General features: G+C 37.8%; 1 protein-coding gene across 5 annotated transcripts in view; it reads right to left on the reverse strand.

Annotated features, from left to right (window-relative positions):
- Positions 1-721: 721 nt before the first annotated feature.
- Positions 722-21,323, reverse strand: part of LOC124296725 (prolyl 4-hydroxylase subunit alpha-1) — a 141,545-nt gene continuing 120,943 nt past the window's right edge. For 2 of the 5 annotated variants that reach the window (XM_046747027.1, XM_046747028.1), the window contains exons 3-10: positions 6,456-6,778; positions 6,184-6,351; positions 5,603-5,775; positions 3,735-4,001; positions 3,397-3,621; positions 3,063-3,128; positions 2,746-2,911; positions 738-2,479 (exon numbers count right to left, since the gene is read on the reverse strand). In XM_046747027.1, coding sequence (XP_046602983.1) covers positions 2,385-2,479; positions 2,746-2,911; positions 3,063-3,128; positions 3,397-3,621; positions 3,735-4,001; positions 5,603-5,775; positions 6,184-6,351; positions 6,456-6,778 — 1,483 coding nt within the window. In that variant the 3' untranslated portion in view covers positions 738-2,384. Of the gene's footprint in view, positions 2,480-2,745; positions 2,912-3,062; positions 3,129-3,396; positions 3,622-3,734; positions 4,002-5,602; positions 5,776-6,183; positions 6,352-6,455; positions 6,779-21,323 lie in introns of all 5 variants that reach the window. The other 3 variants (XM_046747024.1, XM_046747026.1, XM_046747025.1) reach the window with 3 other exon arrangements.

Genomic DNA, 21,323 nt, shown 5'->3' on the forward strand with positions numbered 1-21,323 from the left:
TTTGGCAATAGTTCCGGGAGTTTGTTCAATCCATCGGTTCAATCCCAGCACGTCTAACTTACGACAGCTCCTCGTTAAAATGAATCACAGTAAAATTCACTTTTACGTTCATGAAATGTTTGTTGATTGTTTGCGAGTGTTTGGTAACACAATCCCGTAAAAAATCCATCAACGATCATTACACGATCACCCGTACAGAAAATGAAATTTTAATGCAATTTATGGTTATAGTGAGGAGCATCCATAAGTTAGATCCGCTAGGACTGGAGAACGGTCAAAAGTAGCGTTACACATGATTCATTTTTTGTTTCTACATATTTCTTTTATTTTTACAGATAATCAGGAGACTGTCAAGGGTTGGATGAGCGCTATTGAACACGAACGAAAGACCAATAAACGATTTCGCACATGCAGAACTGAATTCGAGTCCAAAATACAATTGTGAAGGGCGACGTCACTTTCATTCCCTAACCGATGTTATTTTATTAATAACGACTTAACTATTGACAATTTCATTATATGAATATTTCCTGAGTCATCCAATTATGAATAATCTTAGTCGAATTTGTTCACTTTGCGGTAAAATAGTTATTTATATAATCCATAAGCCTTTCGTTACATATGCAACATTGTTCGAGATTTTTCAATAGAAAGGTCTTATTGAAAGATGTCAGCACAATTACACCTAAAATAATTGAGAGACCTTTTGTAATTGTATTACAAATACGAGTTATACTTAATATGCATCTTCATTTTATTGTTAGAGGAATTAATGAAAACACACTCCAACCGCTAGTTGGTATTCTAATTTTTGAAAATGTTTATTTGCTATTGTGCGATATTCCGAAAATCAGTTAATCAATATTAATAATGATGATATCATGATCTAAATTATTTAAACCGATATTACGCATTATATTATATTGCAGCATATTTTTGAACAACATTAATAATATATTAGACTGCAATATTTATACTTATGTGTAATTAATGTATATCGGTATGTGTAATAATACATGTATAATATCGATTGTAGTTTATTGTAAATTGATTTACATTTTAAAATATGCTATGTGACCATTATCTAGTGTAATATTCAACTATATAATATTATTTGTTTTGCATTTGTTACTATTTACGGTATCTTAACTGTCATTCCTTTAAAGATAACAATGTGTTAGCAACTTCTCGCAAAGTCTTACAGCTTCAGTTTCATTTCATGAATTCTTAGTCGAGTAATTTGTATAACTGCTTTATATTTAAATTTTCGCACAGGCTCTGCTGCTATCGATTCTTTGCATTTCTGCTTCGAATTGATATTATTTTTCCTCACTGAGATAAATATTTATCCCGAGCTATCGAGAAATTCATTGGATAATTAAGTTAACTAATAGACCGGTAATGATCACCAGTTAGTAACATTTCGCGTATGGAACAAAATTACTTTCTAAGTCAAAAAATACTGCAATGTGCAATTATTTCGAGTAATTTATTTAGTTACGGCAGCTAGCACAATTTGAATAACAGCGTGAAACTTTATGCCAACTGTAAGAGTGGCTACTAAGTGTCAGAACAAAGTATATTGCTTACGTAGCTGATTGCAGTAAGATAGTTAAATAAACTATCAAACGATTTTAAAGAATATTAGGAGAACCAAATTTACGAATGGCTTAGTTCTGATCAAATTTGATTAGTGAAAATAATTGTAAATGTTTTACGTTTGAGCCCATATGCAGTTATTTTTGCCACACACTGCCAATAACAATGGCACAACAAGTTGTACTTGTTAATTAGTATAATTTATAATATATTGCTACTAATTATATTATATATAATATCATCTAATAATATCAATATAAAACCCTTCTTAATTTTATGAAATGGTAAATAACAGTTCATCACTCCCACCTGATAAATGCAAAGTGCAGTCTCGTCATGCGTTAATCAAAAGCTAAAAAATGGAAACTGATTCTGCAAGAGGGCACAGCTGATGTGTATAATATACTTAACTACAAAGAATGAGAAATTGATAAGACCATTGAAAGGATGAAAGACAGCGTCCTTTGTGCCAAGGCAGCTTTGGCGCGTATAGATCAACATTTTTCCACTATACGGATTGTAAGTTTGACCTAGAACCTAAATTACCTGCATCATCGAAATATTTGATCTCATTTTTATAGTTATCAAAAATCCCTCATTACACGGTATGGTGGACGTTCTTACTTTGAGAGACTGATTTAAATTTTAAATCCAATTCTTTTAGCGTTTGTTTAAAATCTGCTGACGAATACCTGGCAGTTTAGTTAAGCGTCAAGGACTTTCTCATATGTCAATATTTTCACCAAGAAACAGCAAGGTGTACGAAACGGGTTGATTGTGAGCATTTAGTAAAGCCCGCTGTCAGGATCTGGTGTCTGATTCTCCAAGTTACAGGGGTGTAGGAATTCTTGTCCTCTCTCGTGGAGCCATTTATTCGCCACTGAAATTAAGGAACATACGTAACAAAAGTTAAGATAATCTTTTCTCAAGACCTGTAATGAAATTAACTGAAATTGCGCAGACTGACTATGATCTTTCTCTATATTGGAATCTATTATCTATTATTTTTACACTTTCAAATCCTAAACCTACACCTTTGAGACTACTATATTCGGCTTATGAATTGTCCATTTCGCGCATTTGAAATGTATCTCAATCGCTTTAATCATATTTGAATGGTTAATTCTCCTCATAACAGATACTCACCCCACTTAGAGCCGGTCAAAACTGGACATGCGGCGTGTCTCGTTCTGTAATCTCCTTCGCCATTTGGCTTCAAGTTGAACCAAAATGCAGCGCTACCCTTTCGTGGCCAAAGAGCAAGATTGATTTTTGTAAAAACAGTACCACCGCCTTGTTCCACATCACTCATCTGGAATGTGTGAATAATGAATAACAATGAGTGATTATCAATGATGTATTAGTAATAATATTAACAAGTCGTACTAGTTTGCAGATTAAGTCTCTTAACTTCGACCTTAAATATAATAGAAGTAGAATAGAGTGAACCCAAATTAACTTACATAGTAAAGGACCGTTGCGATTCGATTTCCAGTTCCAAGACTTTTGAAAGCATTTTTTTCTTCTCGCTTCGGATGTAATATAAATAAGGTTTTTTTTTTAATAATAGTGCTTTACGATTTCAGGGGTAATGAAATACTCAAGTTTTTAACAAATCGGGCATGGAAGAGTACAATACTGGATGGACGCTAATATTATTATGTATTCATTAGTAAGCATTTCTGCTAATTTTTAGAGCTCTACGCCTTAGAAGGCTTTTATTACATTTTCATGTATTTGATAATTGTACAATGCGCGGAAAAGATGCAGTGACCAAAGAAAAAAGATATTATTCACCCTTGCAAAGTCAAAGTGGGGCTCGTAATGTCCACCAATTCCATAGTTGACTACTTGCAGCTCTTCCGCAGTATCGACAGTCAAGCTTGTCAGGTCCTCCACTCGCCTACTGACAGCCTTTACGTGTGGATGTTCATATTCCTGGAGCCAGGCACTTTTGCTGATACGATAATGCGCAATTTCAACTTCACCAGTTTTGTAGTTTTGGACAGTTGCTCTTTTAAACTAAGAACAAAAGCGATGCAGGTTTATTTCTCATTGAAAAATTTAAACTACATTCACTGAAATTCTCCATTCTATTCCAGGCTATGCGTCGATTAATTCTTATTACGACTTACTCTCGGCTGAGCCATCCTCTTCACAGTGTCAATTTCTTCGTCATAAATTACGTCGTGATATATCACGATTCTAGGATCCAAGAAAGCTTCTTCTTCCTTGAACGGCGCGATTTTGAGGAAGGGAATTCCCCGTTCCACGTAACGACATTTCAAATTTTTCTGGACGTCGGCTGGTAGCGTCACCTCTCCACGACACAGCATTTCGTACCGCTCCCTTTCCGTCAACTCTTCCCATGTTTTGATCTTCTTCTCAGCTACAGTGAAGGGCTGAAGAGTGAAAATCGTAAAAGTCAAATCGTGCCCGATTTTCAGTTATGGTATCTTTTACGAACCAACATGTTAAAATTTGAAAGTTCCTGTCGGAAAAGAATAATCTAACTATCGAACTTTTCTCAGCTTTGTTTTCAAATATAATTGTGAACGGAAAAAATGCAGGTGCATTATTTAATAAAAGTCAATCTCTTATTGGGAATCGCCAAATCTAGACGATCGATTTAAAAATTAATGTATTTCAAATGAATAATATGATAAATAGAGCCCGCAGAGAGAAAAACTTCTTTTCACAGCAAATTCTCATTATCTATTAATGTCGCATTTGTAATCGCCAAAAAATCTGACAGGGAAAATCCTATTTATCGTATCATGAGAATTCAATCCTTGAATTCCATTTATACCCTGGGTACTCTTACTGTTGCCGATATGTGAATTGATTTGTTTTACTGTCATTAATACATAGATTTGATGATACCTTATGCCGATCGAAAAATGTTTACATTTTGTGCACGGTGTTGTTTCTGAGACTAAGAAATAATGTTAATCGAAGTATTTTTAAACACGAGGCAACGCCATTTTTTATAAAAATGGGTTTGAAGTAGAGCCTCAGAAATTTTGGAATGTCACAAATCGGAAAATTATTGGATTTTTCCAAAAAATTTTAATTCTTCAAAGGATCAGATTTACTTCATTCAGCTCGCTTTAATATTTAAAACACGTAATGTCAAAGATTTTCGAAATTTTTAACTTTTTGAGACAATTTTTGCCTAGTTTCAATTATGACCACTGCGTGGAAATAAGAAGTTACCGCGCGGTATTGCACAAAAATTATGCCTATCTTCGAGAAATCTGAGAAAAATTTTAGGAAAGAAAATTGTGATAATGAGAAACGGTAATGAGAAACCTGAAACCTTTTCCAGTACCAATTGATAATGAGACTGGTAATAAGAACTCGCGGAATAAGAAGGTGGACGTTTTCTCAAGTCTTTTCGTCAAGAGTTCGTTGATTGAATGTCAAGAACATACCGCCAACTCCCGACTAATTGCTTGGATCACTTAAAAATTTTCTCGCCCACTCTACGAGGCATGGTTAGTAAGTGATTTCACAGACCAAATTCATAGCCTATTACGCAATAACATTGAAAAAGTTTACGAATACATTCTCTATCAACCTGAATAGAAATAATGCATTTCCAAAATCCTCTCACGCTGCAAGTCATCAATTTTAAGCCATACGTCAATTGAAATTGACTTGAAACGATGTATTTGATATGTTTTGTGACGCAACACGCAGAGTATGAAAATTTTGCATACATGTAATTTAAAAAAAATTCTGATGTAATCTAAAAATGCCTTCATATAAAATGAAAAAGGACAGAAAAAAGTACAGAAACGTTTAGGTAGATCTGGTAATAATAAAAGCTCACTTTTCAATCACTATGAAAGTTACAAATTTGGATACATTTTTTTTCGACCTTGTGTATACGTGCTACTTGACGGTTAACAGTAACGTGGGTAATTTTCCGAAGTGAAACAGGATAGAAGGAGCTGAAAATTGATTGTTGTTGCAAGTAAAAAATGTTTCCTTCATTCACCTGATCAGCTGGAATCGCTTCTTCCTGGCCGTCTTCGCCACGCTTCCGTCTTTGCTGGGTAATTTTTTTCTGCATTTCCTCTTGATAGTACGCGCGATTACCTAGAGCACGCTGATGGGTCGGTACTAATTCAAGAAGTTCGTTAGTCATGCTGAGTGCGCGGGCGACGTTTCCTAGTGGATGAAAGATAGTTTATCGTCACGATGATTGCTCCTCGCAATAAAATAACTAGAGAACACACATGATGCACGGAGTCGTGGGATGTTTCATGCAGATGGGGATGACGTGGAGGAAACTTGTGCGCGTCAGAACCAAAAAAAATTACAGTTCATTTTTTCTTGTGTCAGGGAAAACTTGTACTTTACAAAATCGCGATTATCCTCAACATTGGATGTTATCTAGGTAATTTACGTCATGCCGTTTTGTTATTTTAAACATTTAAAAGTGATGTTTTTCGCTGTACTTTTTATTCGTTTAACTATCTTTATCTCAAAGGCTTTCCAGTTCTTCCAACTAGAACCCTTCCCTATATCGTTTCAAATAAAGCAAAATGACAGAGAGCGAATTTCCCCCCGTTTCACCTTGCATGTAGGTCGAAAATGCGAGATACTCCAAAATGTCGGGTTTCGTGGTCGTAGTTCTATTGTGCTCTTCCTGGAGACGGTCCATGGCTTCCTGCATCCATAACACCGTGTGGTAATAGTCAGCATTGTTGTACGACTGCCTGCCTAGTTCGAAACAGTCCCCGGCTGCGAAACACGATAAAGAAATTGAGTAATTGAGTAAAAATAATCGATTATACTCGATTAATTGGGAACAAATATTCGGTCGCTTTTGGTAATTCTTAACTCACCGCTGAGACCAGTGCTGTACTGAACTCCGTTAAGGACCCCCCTGGCAACGTGGGCAGTGTCCAACTTATACGTGTCCTGAAGCCTCATAAGCGCGACCGCAGCTCCGTTGAGATCCTCGTCTGTAGGGAACTTCAGGTCGTTCCTCGAATTCGTTATGTTACTGACGAAAGCCTTTCCGACGTCTTCGGTGATTAGTTCTTCGATCCGTTTCCAGTCGGTTGTCAAACGCTTCACCAGAAGATAAGCGTTTATTGGATTCGACAAGTACTGCTGGATGTTCCTCGACGCCTCCTCATGTTCTCGCGCGTAATCCTCGACATTTCTGTAATTGCAAGATTCCCAATTAGCTATATCTGCGAATAAAACGAGGTAACGGGCTTTCGCTTTTCATCGTTTTTGACGCGGTATTCGATTGGCGCAGCGTGACGGAAAATGCACTCCTCAATTTTCAGATATATGCTAACTAGAAAGCTCAAGGATCATTTCAAAGATATTGCAGCTTTTACGCTGAGAAAAGTAGGTATCTAAATATAAGTGCATTCTAAGTAGAATGTTTCGAGACTATTCAGACGATTCTTTCAGCCGTAATAATGTGCGTACCACAGAAATTGTTCATCTGAGTAAAAAATTTTGTCAAATATAAAATATTACGCTAAATCTAAGTTTCCCAAGCGTCAGATGATGTTCCAAATTTTTGACTGATGGAGAGTATCAGACCTCTGGGACATGGATTCCGCTCAAACTTCTAAAATCGTTTCCTTGATCTAAAACACGAAGCCTACGTACGTAGTTTTTTTCTCTTCACTGCGAGTAAAATTGATAATATCGGCAGTTTGATGAGTGAAATTCTATAATAAATAAAACCTGTTAGGTATTTTTACTTTATGTATGTATTAATTTTCGTTGGCCTCCGTTGAAGTTTCGATGACGGGATCTTATAGATTCAAGTGTACACGTATACATCATTATTTCAGAGCTATAGTGAAGTATAAATTGCGAGTCATCGACAATCTGTTCTACTGTAAATCGAGTAAAGAACAACCCAGTATAGATGGAACTACGCATCAGAATTTCCATATTTTGGGCCAAAGAAACATCCGTATAAGTTCTTGCAGAATCCGTGACTCGGAGGTCTCATATTATCCTCGATAGCGCTTTTTATTTCAAGATAACTCACGATCAGCATCTGTCTTGAAAAAGCGTTGAAACAAAAACGTAACCAAGCAGAACTTTAAATAGCGTCACTGAAACTAATCCAGTTACACTTGTTATTTCAACGATATAATAGAAATCTCATTATTCTATACTATTTTTTAACTAAAAGATCCACATTGCTCGTCTGATTTTAATGAACCATAGTTGATTTTATTCGTAAATGAATTCACCGCATATCGTCCAAGTTAAATTTTGTTTAGCAATAACGTATTTCTCATCGAATCTAAAGTTCAGCATCTGTAAATTGTTACGATTGTATAGGTGCAGCATTTTTTTCCAACTTACAAGGTCATAAAAAAATCAAACTCAAACAATTTCTAGGGAGTTAATTTACAAACAAGATCAGTCGGTGTCAAAACGTTTTTTTTTTTCTAGATCACAGAGACTTTCTTGAATGAGATTAAACTCGCTCAGCTTCACTGCCCTGATCAATTTTCTTTCTGTGACGTTTTTTATTCGACACATTTTTAACATGACTATACATCCCATACACCTTTAAACGCCGATCTTGAATTAAGGAACTTAACGACATGGTTTTCATCGCGAATGTTGTCCAATTTTTATGTTAATTTTGGGAGATAAAACAGGGTAGCAGGTACACAAGGGTTTGACTCGATCGAATAATACGGGGGAACGCAGCATGGGATTTTCATCGAGCACATTAAGGGTTTTGAGGAGATGATCGGGCTAAATGAAAAATGAAGTGCTCGGAAGACTGGCTCAGGCCGAATATATATAATATACAGATTCTGCAGCTTTCACGGATCAAGGATAGGAGGATTTACGAGTATAAGGCCATGAATCGCGATGATACCTTCCCTTTTATTGGAGAATCCAATAACGGTCCATACCTATTTTTACTTATTTTTTTTTTCTTGTAATAAAACCCGAGAGATGATGGCCGTGAACGATTTTTCATAACGCCTCTTTACTCGCTGTCTATGTATGTATGTATACATATCATGTATCCGTCCGATACTCATCGATCTGTAATGTATCCCATACATTTGCTGCATACCAAATACGGAAAATACCCCGTTTGAAAAAATTTCATACCTATAACCACTTTTTCCGAGCAATTAAAATCTGCAATCCGATGCGAAGAGATTGAAAACTTGTTTCTGTCAACTTTCCCCGTTTTTCCCCACAAAACGCTCAACAATATTTCATACTCCAGAGGTATAATTAACAGCATTGTTTATATCTACCATTTCCGAGAAGTCTTCTGTACAGATACCGAATGCTTTGAATAGCAGGCAACTATCGCTTATCTATATGCATATTGTATATTAATGAACAATGAGCTTTGGATACGTTTTCGGTGAAAGGGAGGAGCGAATACGCGTAACTCAAGCTTCTTGGAGAATTGTGATTTGCAGATTTAGCCTTGGCAGGGAATCGTTACGTGATGATTGTCTTTGTTCGTAAAAAAAAGATATCTGCTGCTGCTGCTGCTGCGAGCATGAACAAATCCTAAGATATTTTCATGACGTTAGCGTACTCGAACACGCCACGTCGAGCTTTCAAGCCCCATGTGCTTAAACGAGAAATATTTTCCAAATTAAGGAATACTACCCTACGTGTAGAGCCAGCAAATAAATTGTGCCCCCCCAGAGACGTTATAGCGGATATCGAGTTTCGTGCCAAATGCAATGAAGAGAAAAATTTCTCCCGCCCCCATGCCGCTCATCAGCTGACGAACACATTAATTTCGTGCAGAATTGAGTTGTTTACGGCTGTCGTCACTGAAGCGAGACGTTTTAATCACAAGCCTCTATTCCTATCGATTTTAGTTTCCTCTTTTGCTGTTTATTTTTTTACTTTTATTCCATTTTTCGTTTATCATTTTGCCCTTCGTCCTAACGTTAGCGCGTATAACAGCTCGCATTTGCGATCGCAACGAGTAGATATAACATTCGGTTGCCGTACATGTAACTATAAAACCCTATATGTATAAATAACTAACTGTATCGAATTGCGATTCGAATCCATTTATTTTTTTCAGGTTGGATTTTTAGGACTCGTTAAAAAAAAAAAAGAAAAAAAACTTTTAAGGGTAAAAACATAACCGCGAGAGATTCGAAGTGATGGAAAATTTGAATTTTGCACACGTATTTTGAGGTTTTCTGCATGTTATGATACTACTGTATCTGCATACTCAGATATAATGGACATTTAATATGTGGACACGCTCACAGAACTCGCATTCGAGGTGAGAAAATTACTTTGCAGTACGGAGTTCAATTTGAAACGGGCAGTGAAATGCTTGCGCGGTGAAATTTGTTTAGGACGAGATGTGAAATTTAATTAAAAAGCTTACTGACCGGTATGTGTTTACACATGTGTGTGCATATTATAAAACGACTGGCTCGCGGGTTGTAAGCCATTGTTGCGTGTACCTATGTACTTTCATGCAAAACATCCCGTACATTCGTCCCGGTATCGCGGGTATCTTTCGTTTGTATTTTTCTGTAGAGCGCCAGGATAGCTGACGAAAATGATTTAAAAAATGTTTACATGAAAGAGACACAAAAATTGCTGATTGTAAGACTGTAAATTACTTGCATTTCGAACAATGTCACTCAACTGGTTTGACCACCGTTGCTACAAAGATATTTTCGAGATTATAATTTTCTGAATATAAATTATTAGTTTTTATGTCAGTTACCTTAGACTCAGGGTAAACAGATTTGGGCTTGTTCAAGGCAGACGCTCTAAGGTGACTTCGGCTACTGGTCCAACAGCATTTACCCCATAATCGATGGTGGCATGACGATAAGCCGCATGGAGACCATAGCGTTCGTTTGTAGGGCCACGAGTACTAACATTCAGATCAGCCAATGTCGTTAATTCATAGGAACATTCACATTGCTGTTTGGTAGTGTTTTATGTCTCGTTACCATGCTTTACAAATCCCATCACAGAAAGTGACAATTCCTTCGGTCGACTGTGACTCGGTGATAACAGCGACGAGTCGAAGATATCGACATCAGACTAGACGTCGAAGACCCCGGGTATCAATCGTTTAAAATCAACGATGGTGTGTAAAAGTATCACGCAATAATCGCGAGTGAGTTCAGAGACAGTGTTCCTTCTATTTTCAAAAAACGTGTATAAGCTCATCCAGCGAACACAAAAAGTTCGAACGTGGAACTAGCATGGCAAGAAATATGGCACCGTGACGTCGACGCAAGAGGCAAAGAGCTTCGCTGAGTTGCAGGGTCATCGACTCATAATTAACTCTGTCGTCAATTAACGGCTAAATTAATTGAAATTGCGTTACGAAAGTGGCGAGGAAGCTTTCCGCGCAGCAATATTACCCCGAAGCTGCGGTAGTACGTAATAATTATTCTTGGGAAAAGAGAGAGTGAGATGAAGTTTTAAGGGTGTGTTAAACGATCTTTCCGTACCGTGGCCGGATTTATCTACTCCCGGACAATGTTACTGCGCGTGTGAACTGTGATAATAGGCCCACCTTGTCCAAATTCAAAAAAAAAAGAAAAAAAAAAAAACGTATTGACTGCAACGATATTTGGAAAAGTGTTCTTGATCCGCGGACTGTAATAACCACGCTGGTTTCCCAACGTGTCAACCACCCCGGGTCAAAACCTCAACCACGAGGCCCCGGGAATAAGGCCAGCGCGAGAATCCCCAACCGGTCTTCTCGGTTGAGCTCTCGCATCTAATTACTCGATCACTGGTACATTAGAAACACGATCCAACGTCATTTAGTAATCAAATCGATCATTATGAGCCTCGATTCGTCGAGTTGATAGCCCGACGTTCACACTGTTCACTGATTCACTCTCGCACACGTAACGAGCTACTGTCAACAAGACTCACGTGTTTTCTCTTCCGAGTTTCGACTAATACTGATCTGGTTTTGGATTCTTCTCCGTATTCTCCTCTCGCTTGCTCTCGCGGGGATTTTGAGAACTTTAGACCGTATTGTCTTGTCGACCACTCGCCGTAGTGTGCGCGAGATTAGCGTACTTGGCTTCATTCACACACACATCGTAGTATTATGATACATTCCGTCCCTTTACTAATCTCTAGGTGATCTATAGCGGTCGTTCACCCCCTCGCCTTACCATACCTCTCTGGTATTACATATGGTTTCAAGTAACGCTCGTCCAAACTGTAGTGCTATTCAGCACACTTCTTCATTTTTTACACATTCTCAGGTTGAGTTCGCGATAAACATTGGATTCTAACTTAATAATCAGATGGGTCAATAATGGCCTGTGGCAATGGACGTTTGCCAAATTTTAGGTCATAAAGCACTGGTTATGACTGTTGTTTATCTGTCTATGTATTGGCATGCGTCGCCAACATGTACATCAGCGTAGTTTCAATACTCAAAAAGAGCTTGAACAACAATGAGAATTATTTGGGATCTCGAAAACGTTTGGACGGATTTTTATCAGCAGCTACACTGTTAAAAATTATTGTGAATTATTGTCCAATTACTAAATCAGGTTGCAAATTTACAAATTCGGTGTGGCGACGTAAATTACTATGTATTTTCCTTAAATTTGCGATAAAAATGTTTGATTTTACCAAAACTTATAAGAAAAACACAAAAAAGTAATTTGAATGAAGTAAATTGCGCAGTAAATTCATTGTATTTGTAAATTGAATAAACATTGAACGTACGGTGAATTCACTGTTCCGTATTCGAATAAAACTTCCAATCCAGAAATTTTTAACAGTGTATGCGCCAAAATCCGACCGGGCGATAAGGTCTCCGGTGAAATACCATCGTGGACGTTACCAGAGTCTCTATTTAGGAGAAAGAAAGCAACATAGAGTCGAAGAAGACAGAGAAGGACACGGATCGCGAGGCACCGAATAACATCCCTATAAATTTCTACAGATCTAATTATCGTAGTAATTTCCAAGAACCGAATCCTCGAACTCCTTTTGCAGCTAGATGAATATTTCAGTTTGCCACGTACAAAAGTTTGTCTTTTTATTTTACGTTTAGTATGTTTACGTCAAGTTGCACGTGTGTGGATAAACTCTGTCTGTAAATGCGCAGTGCATTGGTGGATAGAAAGGGTTGCACTGCTGGCAAGAGCCAATATTTAGTTTCGGTTTCCAATCCACATTCACTTCTAGACTCTGGAAAATCGCTATAAGTTACCGAGGAAACAAACTGCTTTTGCACACTGCCTTATCGCAGTTGGTTACCACTGCATACCAACCCATGCTTTCGGGTGGGGCCATTTTTTCACTCGAGTATTTTATACGGGGTGACCGTTACACAGTTGAACCTGTAATTTCAAATCAGAATTTTTTAGCGTTTCATGTAGGCTACGTTTTTTTTTCATCTAGTCGAAGGTATTACATTTTGTATTTCTGAGGTAGCCACGGTCCGATGTCACGTAAAAATTAATTTTTTACAAAATAGTGAGATGAGAAATGTTATCGAACTCGTAATCTTGGGAAACAAATCTACAAATGATACACGATTATCAAGGACCGTTCTCGCCATATGGCGCATTGGATGATCAAGAAATGTTTAGAAATTATCATTTCCATTATTTCGAACAATGATGTGAACTGATGGCTGGCTTCAGCTTACAATCGATGAATAGTAGAAAATATGAACGAAATTCAATGCTGAATATCCTTATAAAAGTGGGTGGTGGCCTCGAAGAATTTTTCGCATAAATTTGAAACGCGTCATTCTGAATTCTTGAGACTAGCAGCTTGAGATTTCTTGTATCAGATTTGATTAGAAAATTTAATTAGAGGTGATTTCACGGTGTTGAAATTGTAATACCATACCGCCTTCCGTTGGTTCGTTCGCGCACAGACACCCTATTTATATCCGAAACTGGTTGGGTTCGAGAGTTCTGCAAATTTAGGACGGGGAAAGAAATTATGCGGCAGGTATCGCTCCGCTGCTCAAACTGATGCCTGTAATAACTGGAAAATCTATTCGACAACGATCTTTGCTCACCTCGATACACCTTCAAGGCATCCAACCCACACACCTGTATCTAATACCGCGGTTTGAGCGAGAGAAGAATCACTTGATAGAGAGTTTTTACCTGTGTGTGAAAAGCGTGACGGAAGTTTGGGACAAAGAGCTTTCAGGCTGCCTGAAGTAACTAATGGGAATTGCGAATAGTTACGCGGCAGAGACAACTGAGCAAAAGGGTTGCGTTAATTAAAGGTGTAATTTTAGCTACCCAGATTTTTTGCTTCCAGCCCTCGAGCTATCTTGCCGTACATCCCACATGAAGAAGTTTACTGGAGGACGAGGGCTGTAGAGAATCCAGGAGGTATTTAAAATAATTTAAGTGACAGTAAAAGCTGCTCGCGGTCTTCGTATTATTATCTTGCATTGTTGTAGCCTGAATTGCATGACTATATTACGAACATCAGGATTCGCTTATTCGTTTAATAATTGACGTTCTTTTTAAAATAAAATCGTCCGTAGATAAGAAGACAATCATCTTTTGCTACTTAAAATTTCCGGATGGGATGAAAGTTTGCAAACATTTTATGTACATAATTCAACGTAGAACTTATCTTTAATGTATCAAAGAAATATTTTTAAGAAATAGATTAAAGTGGTAACGATTTCAAAAGTTTTATACGCTGTTTCGAATCCTGGGGACAGAGAGGTGTAAGACAATGTAAAATAATTGTAACAAAAAAAGATTGCGCGCAAACAATCAACCACGTTTCATAGAGATTGACAGAAACTACTTATACAATATGCGTGCTGAAAATACAGATTGAAAGTTACCTACAATTCTAAATGTTTGTACAGAGCTTGTGACGGAATTTGTGACCTATTATGAACGCTGATATGAATTAAGTTTAGAATGCTCGGCAGTTCTCAAAGTTATCGGGATCCCGAAAGGGCAACATGCGGTGATTCTTCGAAAAAAATAGGATGCCTATCATTAATAGGAGTGGTATGGCCGATAAAGCATAATGGTTTCCTTCCCTGTACCGTATTCACGAGATAATACAGTCGTTATGCCGTAAGAGGTACAAGAACGGAAGAGCTTTTTTGCGGCGAAGAGCTGCTTAGGTTGAGTAATGAGTTCTTGCAGGTTTTTATTATTTTTTCAGATGAAAATTCAAATCCCGCTGGGAAAATTTCCCGGCCTAAGAATGATTATAAAAGTATTTTCGAAGCATAAAAATTCGTCCGTAGTCATCGTTCGAAAGGAAAAAAACTTTTCTCTCGAGTCTGTTTCAGCAATAGCTATTTAAGTCTATATGCATATCTACATATATCTATAGGGCTTTTCGCGTGAACTTAGTAAACATTTGACCCTGACATTTTTCAATTTTATAACGGATGTTTCCCATGTTAATACGACCCATGAACGCCCCCCAAAAATTCTCAAATTTTTTCAATCACTCGTCCTTAGCCTATGAATTTTTAAAACCATCTTAAAAACACCCGAATCGGTTTTTTTCAAACAAGACATTGTATAAAACATTCCGTTCTCGAAATGAAATATTTTTACCCAAGACCCAGAGTGGAACGTAGCTTTTTTGTATTTTTTATCATTCTTTCTTGAATATATTTTCAATCTCCGATAATATGATACTCTCTGGACTAATACTAGTAATAATACTCATAATGGGTAACAATTTCACTTAGACGATAAAAACTGACTAGTAGCATCCACTTAAGAACAGACAAGAAAGTCAAATTCCTCAAATAAGTCGAAAATTGTTACTTAATTTCTGTATAACAAATCACATTACTTAGCCGTATCAAGTGTTTCCCTATTTTTCAAAGTTGACTTTTGACCGTTGACCAGAGCGATAAGTTTTTTCGTACCTGTAACGGCACAACTTGATATTCCCCAGACTTTAATTTCCGTGCACAACACGCAGTAAACGAAACTTTGCTGTGAATGATAAATACTTGATTCTCCCATTGTCTACCCTGAAAATGTTATCAACGTATATTATGCGCATTATAGGTACGGGGACGCTTGGCGGCGGCGCCAGGCGTCGGCAGTTGTGCCGATTGACCTTATCTGTCGAATAAATCTCTCCTTTTGCGGCCTGTATCTCGGCAATTCTACCAACTAGTCCAATGTTGTCGTGAACCCTATTTTAGTGTCACTTCTATTTCTACCCTCGAGTTTTCGTAGCCTACCGTAAATCGTACATCTCGTACGTACACGTATATACGTATGTACATTGGTGCCTCATCATGGACCTTTGCTTCAATTGCCAAACGAGATCTCCTTGCCGAGATGATGTCTCGCTCGTGGCACCGAGAGGTCACGAGCTCACGATCTTGTTGTTATTTTAATTATAACTAGCCTAGTGTAACTGGTTTCTGTGCTCGTGCGATCGCTTACTCGTTGTCAGTGTTTTACCATATGACATAGTTGTAGGAGAGACTGGGGCACGATGGACTCGCCAAAAAATTCTGGTATTTGCTTCGCAGTATACAGAACGAACACTGTCTTTGTGGATGTGACGCGAACCGAATCTGCCCGTAAGATTTTTCCTATACAATGTTACAAATGACGTATACACGTGCATGTAAGTATAACGTACTGTTATTTTATGACAATAAGTTTCGTCAAAAAATACCACAGAACGATCGGCTAAGTGCTAACAGATTTAAAACACGACGCACAACAATTTTGGCTCTAATTGAACGACGTTATTGTCATGTAATCCTATTTATACTATGCCAACCACTCACCAATTACAATTTCTTGATCCTGGTCGTTCGGTTTTTTTTCCGAATCGAAATGTCATCTGAAGCGTGCATATTGGTTTGATGGTACAAAACTTGACGTTTTCAATAATCAAACTTGTGAACTTGAAAATTAGTCCTGAAAGTCTAAAGCCACCAGTTCAAGGACCTGGACACCCAAAACCACGGAGCGCTTGTCCTGGAAGTCGAGTTGCAGCAGGAAACAGACCCGGAGCGCAGGATCCAGGAGGTAGAGAATCCGGTAATCGAAATTTGCGTAGCGCGATTCTCATACGTCCGCTCTACCGCGCGGTTGTTTCCAGACTGAGGAATTCGGCAGATTTGGCTAGCTGATTTTCGTCTATATAGATCGATGACGTCAGGAGAAAAAAGAATTGTGACGTCATTTTCTGAACATCCGAACGTCCGAACATCTGAGGTTTGGTTTCGAACTTTAATACTGCGTATGATGTATGATGTATGATATGATGATGTATGATGTATGATGTATGATTACGGTGAATTTCAATTTCCTATATTTTCTTCATTTGTTATGCCTCATTTCATCCCTTTCCGTTTCTCAGCATCAAACTTGGTGGGAATCGCCATGGATCTTCACGATATCTTCTCATTGAAATCATTCCTGGCAGGCAATTCAACGCAATTATTGCGTCCCTATCCTTGAGGCCCCAAACATAAGCGTGAAACCTCGAAGCTGTTCTTACACCAACTTCTGGAGGACTTCTAACGAGCTTATATACCCCTAGTGATAGTGTCCGTCGGACAGAACGATGCAAAAAACCAAGGGGCCAGAGTCATTCTTTACTGATGATGCGTGTGCACATCCCGTTGAGAGCCGATGGGGGTTTAACCAGCTATACGGGGTTCTATAAGAAGACAGTACAGCCCTAGTTCGTGAAAGTGACTTGATGATCGTCTGATAGCTGGCTTGAGAGCGACATTCTAACGAACTTTATGTATCTGATGTAACGAAGGTAGCCTCTCACCCCGTACATTTAAAGAAGGAAATGAACCCTTGAAGATAAATGTATGTCAAAAATAGATGCATTGCTGGGTTGCTACATGAACCACTGTTATTGTAAAAACAGTCAGTCTTAAGACTTGAAAAAAATAAAATAAAAAGAAACGTAGATCCTTCGGAAATGGTTTAAGATAATCGTTATCCTGTAAAGATGAGTAATCGATTTTTATCGGTTCTTAAACGATCGCGACATAAATTTTTGACTTTGTGGAATTCAATAATAATCACGTTCGGGAGGAAAAAAAAAAAAATTTGAACTCCTTGCTCTTCGTCAAAAGTGTAATATATTTGCAAGAGCTTACAGCGAAAAGATAATTATAAGCTTGACTGTTTCGCAGCTTTCACAGTTTTAGCCCATCTTCACTTTCTACCTATACCATGTAGACCGACAAATATTTCTGCCACCTCCTGGTATAGCTATGGGTTAAAAGTTAGGTAACTAACTTTCGCCGCCGGTTAAATACGATTCCGACATTTTTTACAGCAATGAGATTCCCGCGGTTAATTCGCGCGTATTATAGGTATGTGCATAGCTGTGCGAGCACGAGGAAAATACTTTCACAGAAACAGTCTGTTCAATTACTTTTTTGCTACATTTCACATTTTATCAGGTACTTCCCCACTCGCCAATTTTACTCGCGAATCTGCCCGGAATTTTGATTCCGTCATTTTTATTCTTAGGCATGATCGTAACACGTAGTGCCTATTGAATTAGTGATCGCGAAAAACTACAGCAGGCAAAAAAAAAAAAACATTTATCTGCTACTACATTTATCGTCATGTGTGTGTTTGCGCACCACAGAAATTGTTGTATCCTGAATTCCGGGAAGATGGTTTCATAGATTTGGATGAAACTTGACAAGCTTTTACCGCTTCCGGTTACTGGATGATCAATTCTTCAACTTTTCAACAATTATGTCATGCATCGTAAATTACAGAGAAATAGGTTGACCGACTTGGACGAAATTATAGTGACACACGATGTATACGGTTAAGAAGTGTAACGAAACTTTTGAAACTTCTATTATTTCCGGTTACGTGTATCTTGAATTCCGAGTAAACAACCGAATCGATTCGATAAAAATTTAGGAAAGAAAACAAATATTCGACGAAGATTCCACACAGTTTTGTTGAATATCTGTCATCTTCTGATTACGAAATGGTGGTGGCTCGACCTCTAGAAAAAATTTGCAATTCTCAGAATTTTGCACCGTTTCTTGTAAAATTTGGGACACGACCTTTCTCTTTCAATTCAGCTCGTATCTGTTTCTCTCTCCCACTCGAACCTCCAACAAACTAAACTGAATTATTTAGGACTAGAAACGCGATCATCAAATCGTGCCTTTTTCAAAAACGCTAAACTTTTTACCCCACCTATCTAGTATCGCTTTTTCTTCATCTCTGTATTTCACACGTTAATCCTCAACAAAAGAAAAAATAAAATGTGCTCTGCACTATTTATCCGATTTTCCAATCATCGACAAATTCCTGCTCCCAGAAATTTAAGTGTCCACCGTTTATTATTTACAACCTTACCACAGAGTTTCGTCTGTTAAAATTTTGCAAACTTAAGAGTACTTTTTTTACTCGGATTTTAAAACACATGAAACTTTTTACGTGGAAATTGTTTTATGAGGATTCTTACCATTTTTCCAATCATCTCTAATAGAGTCGGTTACTCTTTTGTTGTGAAAGACGGAAGCTCAGGACAGTGGTAAAAGGCAAAAACAAAAAAAAAAAAAAAGAAAAGAAAAAAAAAGAAACTAGTTAGTAAAATGAAAGTTCGATTCCCCGGAAAATTTGGTACGAAAATCAGGTTTCTTCGGAAGAGTTGGTGACGCCCGTTAGCCGGCGAACGGTACTGAAACCGAATGGGTCAGGTCCCGCCGACTTCGAGTCCTTTGAGCTAGAAGGATACTTGGTAAAATTAGCATCGAAGGGTCACGCGTATGAAAGGTCCGGAATTTGCATCCGAGAGGAGGGTAACTCTGCAGGAACGTGAAAGTCGAGAACTAGTTGGCGGGGTGTGGGATCCTGTCGCATTCGCCACTTACATTAGCCGAACCATTAGGATCGCGGGATGGTATGGTGAAAGGCGGAAATAGAGTGAAACGGAAGCTCGGAATTCAGGGAAAGGGCTCTTCGCTTTGCGACTAAAAGCGGCCCGAACCTGGCTATCAAACCGTTCGCAAATCGTGCAACTGTTCAATTTCTGGCGGACCTATGTAGGGCACGACAAAGAACTAATCTGAAATCAATTAATCGGTTCTACTAACCACTAAAATGGAATATGTAACAATTGAACGTCTACTGATAACAACAACGATAACACCAGTAATAATATTTTAAAAATTCGGTTTTCGGTGGGTCTCTACTTGTCGCAAGTACACGTAATTTTGTCGTAAGTATTGAACTTTCAAAAATTTCAAAAGGGGTTTTCAGGGTGTCTGAAAAGCTTAATTTTCGAATTGTACACGCTTGACCATCCATCCCGTCAACTGAATTGTAACATTACAGAGAAGACGAAATGCGACAATGAACTAATTGTAAGTTTAATTGTCAATTTTGTTGTAACCTGAAATTTTTTATAACTAATTGTGCATGAAGTAAAAAATACATTTCAATCAAAAATAAACATTTGAATTGGTTGTGAGTTTATTCATACTCAAAGTAATCATATTTCTGGTAGACCATGCATTTTGCGTGATAATTTAGTCGATTAAACGTAAATTATCGCACCAGTAACTCATACCCCTTTTTCTTCTATTCTAGTTCGAATCAATTATTAATGATTTAAAGTGAAAGCAATTATGTTCACGCGATAGGGGGGCCCGATATAGAATTTTGCCAAGAATAGTTTACGATTATGTAATTTCGTTCAAACATTTTCACGCATTTCGCATTTCTCGTATAATTGGAAAATTTGATTTTCGCATACAATGACATAGACTTAGTTGAAACTACCGAACAAATTTAAGCTAAAATTTTTACTTTATTCTATACGACCGATGGAGTTTCCTCCAGCAAGCGTAAATTGTTGTCGCTATCACTGCAGTTTTTCTTTCTCACCGTTATGTAATGTATCATTTCAATCCGCAGCAAAGTACTGTATTTTTCATCGCCCACTTTTCGATTAGTGTAAAGCTACAGTCGGATATTATCGGATATTTGCACGTGTGAGACACACGCTCATTTTTGTAACACCTGTAAGAGTTTTATTTATAAGAAGCAAAGGAAGTATTTAAAATTTGGGTTAGGAAACTTACACTCAATGACGCAGTGCGTAAAATTCAGTTATTCGAAAGTGCGCACGCGCTAACGTTGTTTTACCACACTGTGCGGAAATGGGAACCTTTACGCACGCTTCATAAGCTTCGAAAATCTAACTTTCTCAGCAGGTGAACGCGCTTTATGTGTGCACTGCACGTGCCTCTATATACGTCCAGGAAGCCATTTTCTGACCGTCCATTCGTTTGATTTCACAAAACGTTCAATTCTACCGAAATAGTAATGGAACTCGGGGCGACGCGTCGCGTCGCTTACACCCCTATAACTGAAAGACCCTCGTTGAATTAATGGGCATTATTATATCGTCCGTGAAATCGCAAATCGATGCTGGTCTTTTTGGCTGAAAGCTTCCGTTTATCTACAGTGGCTCAAATGTTGGTAATTTTTTTTTTGTCGTTTCTTGTCTTCGTGAGTTCATTATGATGTTTCCGACTTTATTATTGTTATTGATATTATCATTGAGTTGTCGTTGCCACTGTTATCGTTGTCACCATTGTAATTTTTCTGGTTCTTAGTGTTATTGTTATGGGTCTATGAATTTTAAAAAATTCATTGGTTTACGAGATAAATAGTTAAAATAGGGTTTTTCCTTCATATAACGAACAAATTCAATTTCGGTAAATG

Source organism: Neodiprion virginianus, chromosome 1 (assembly GCF_021901495.1).
Source record: "Neodiprion virginianus isolate iyNeoVirg1 chromosome 1, iyNeoVirg1.1, whole genome shotgun sequence".
In the NCBI taxonomy this organism is placed as follows: Eukaryota; Metazoa; Arthropoda; class Insecta; order Hymenoptera; family Diprionidae; genus Neodiprion; species Neodiprion virginianus.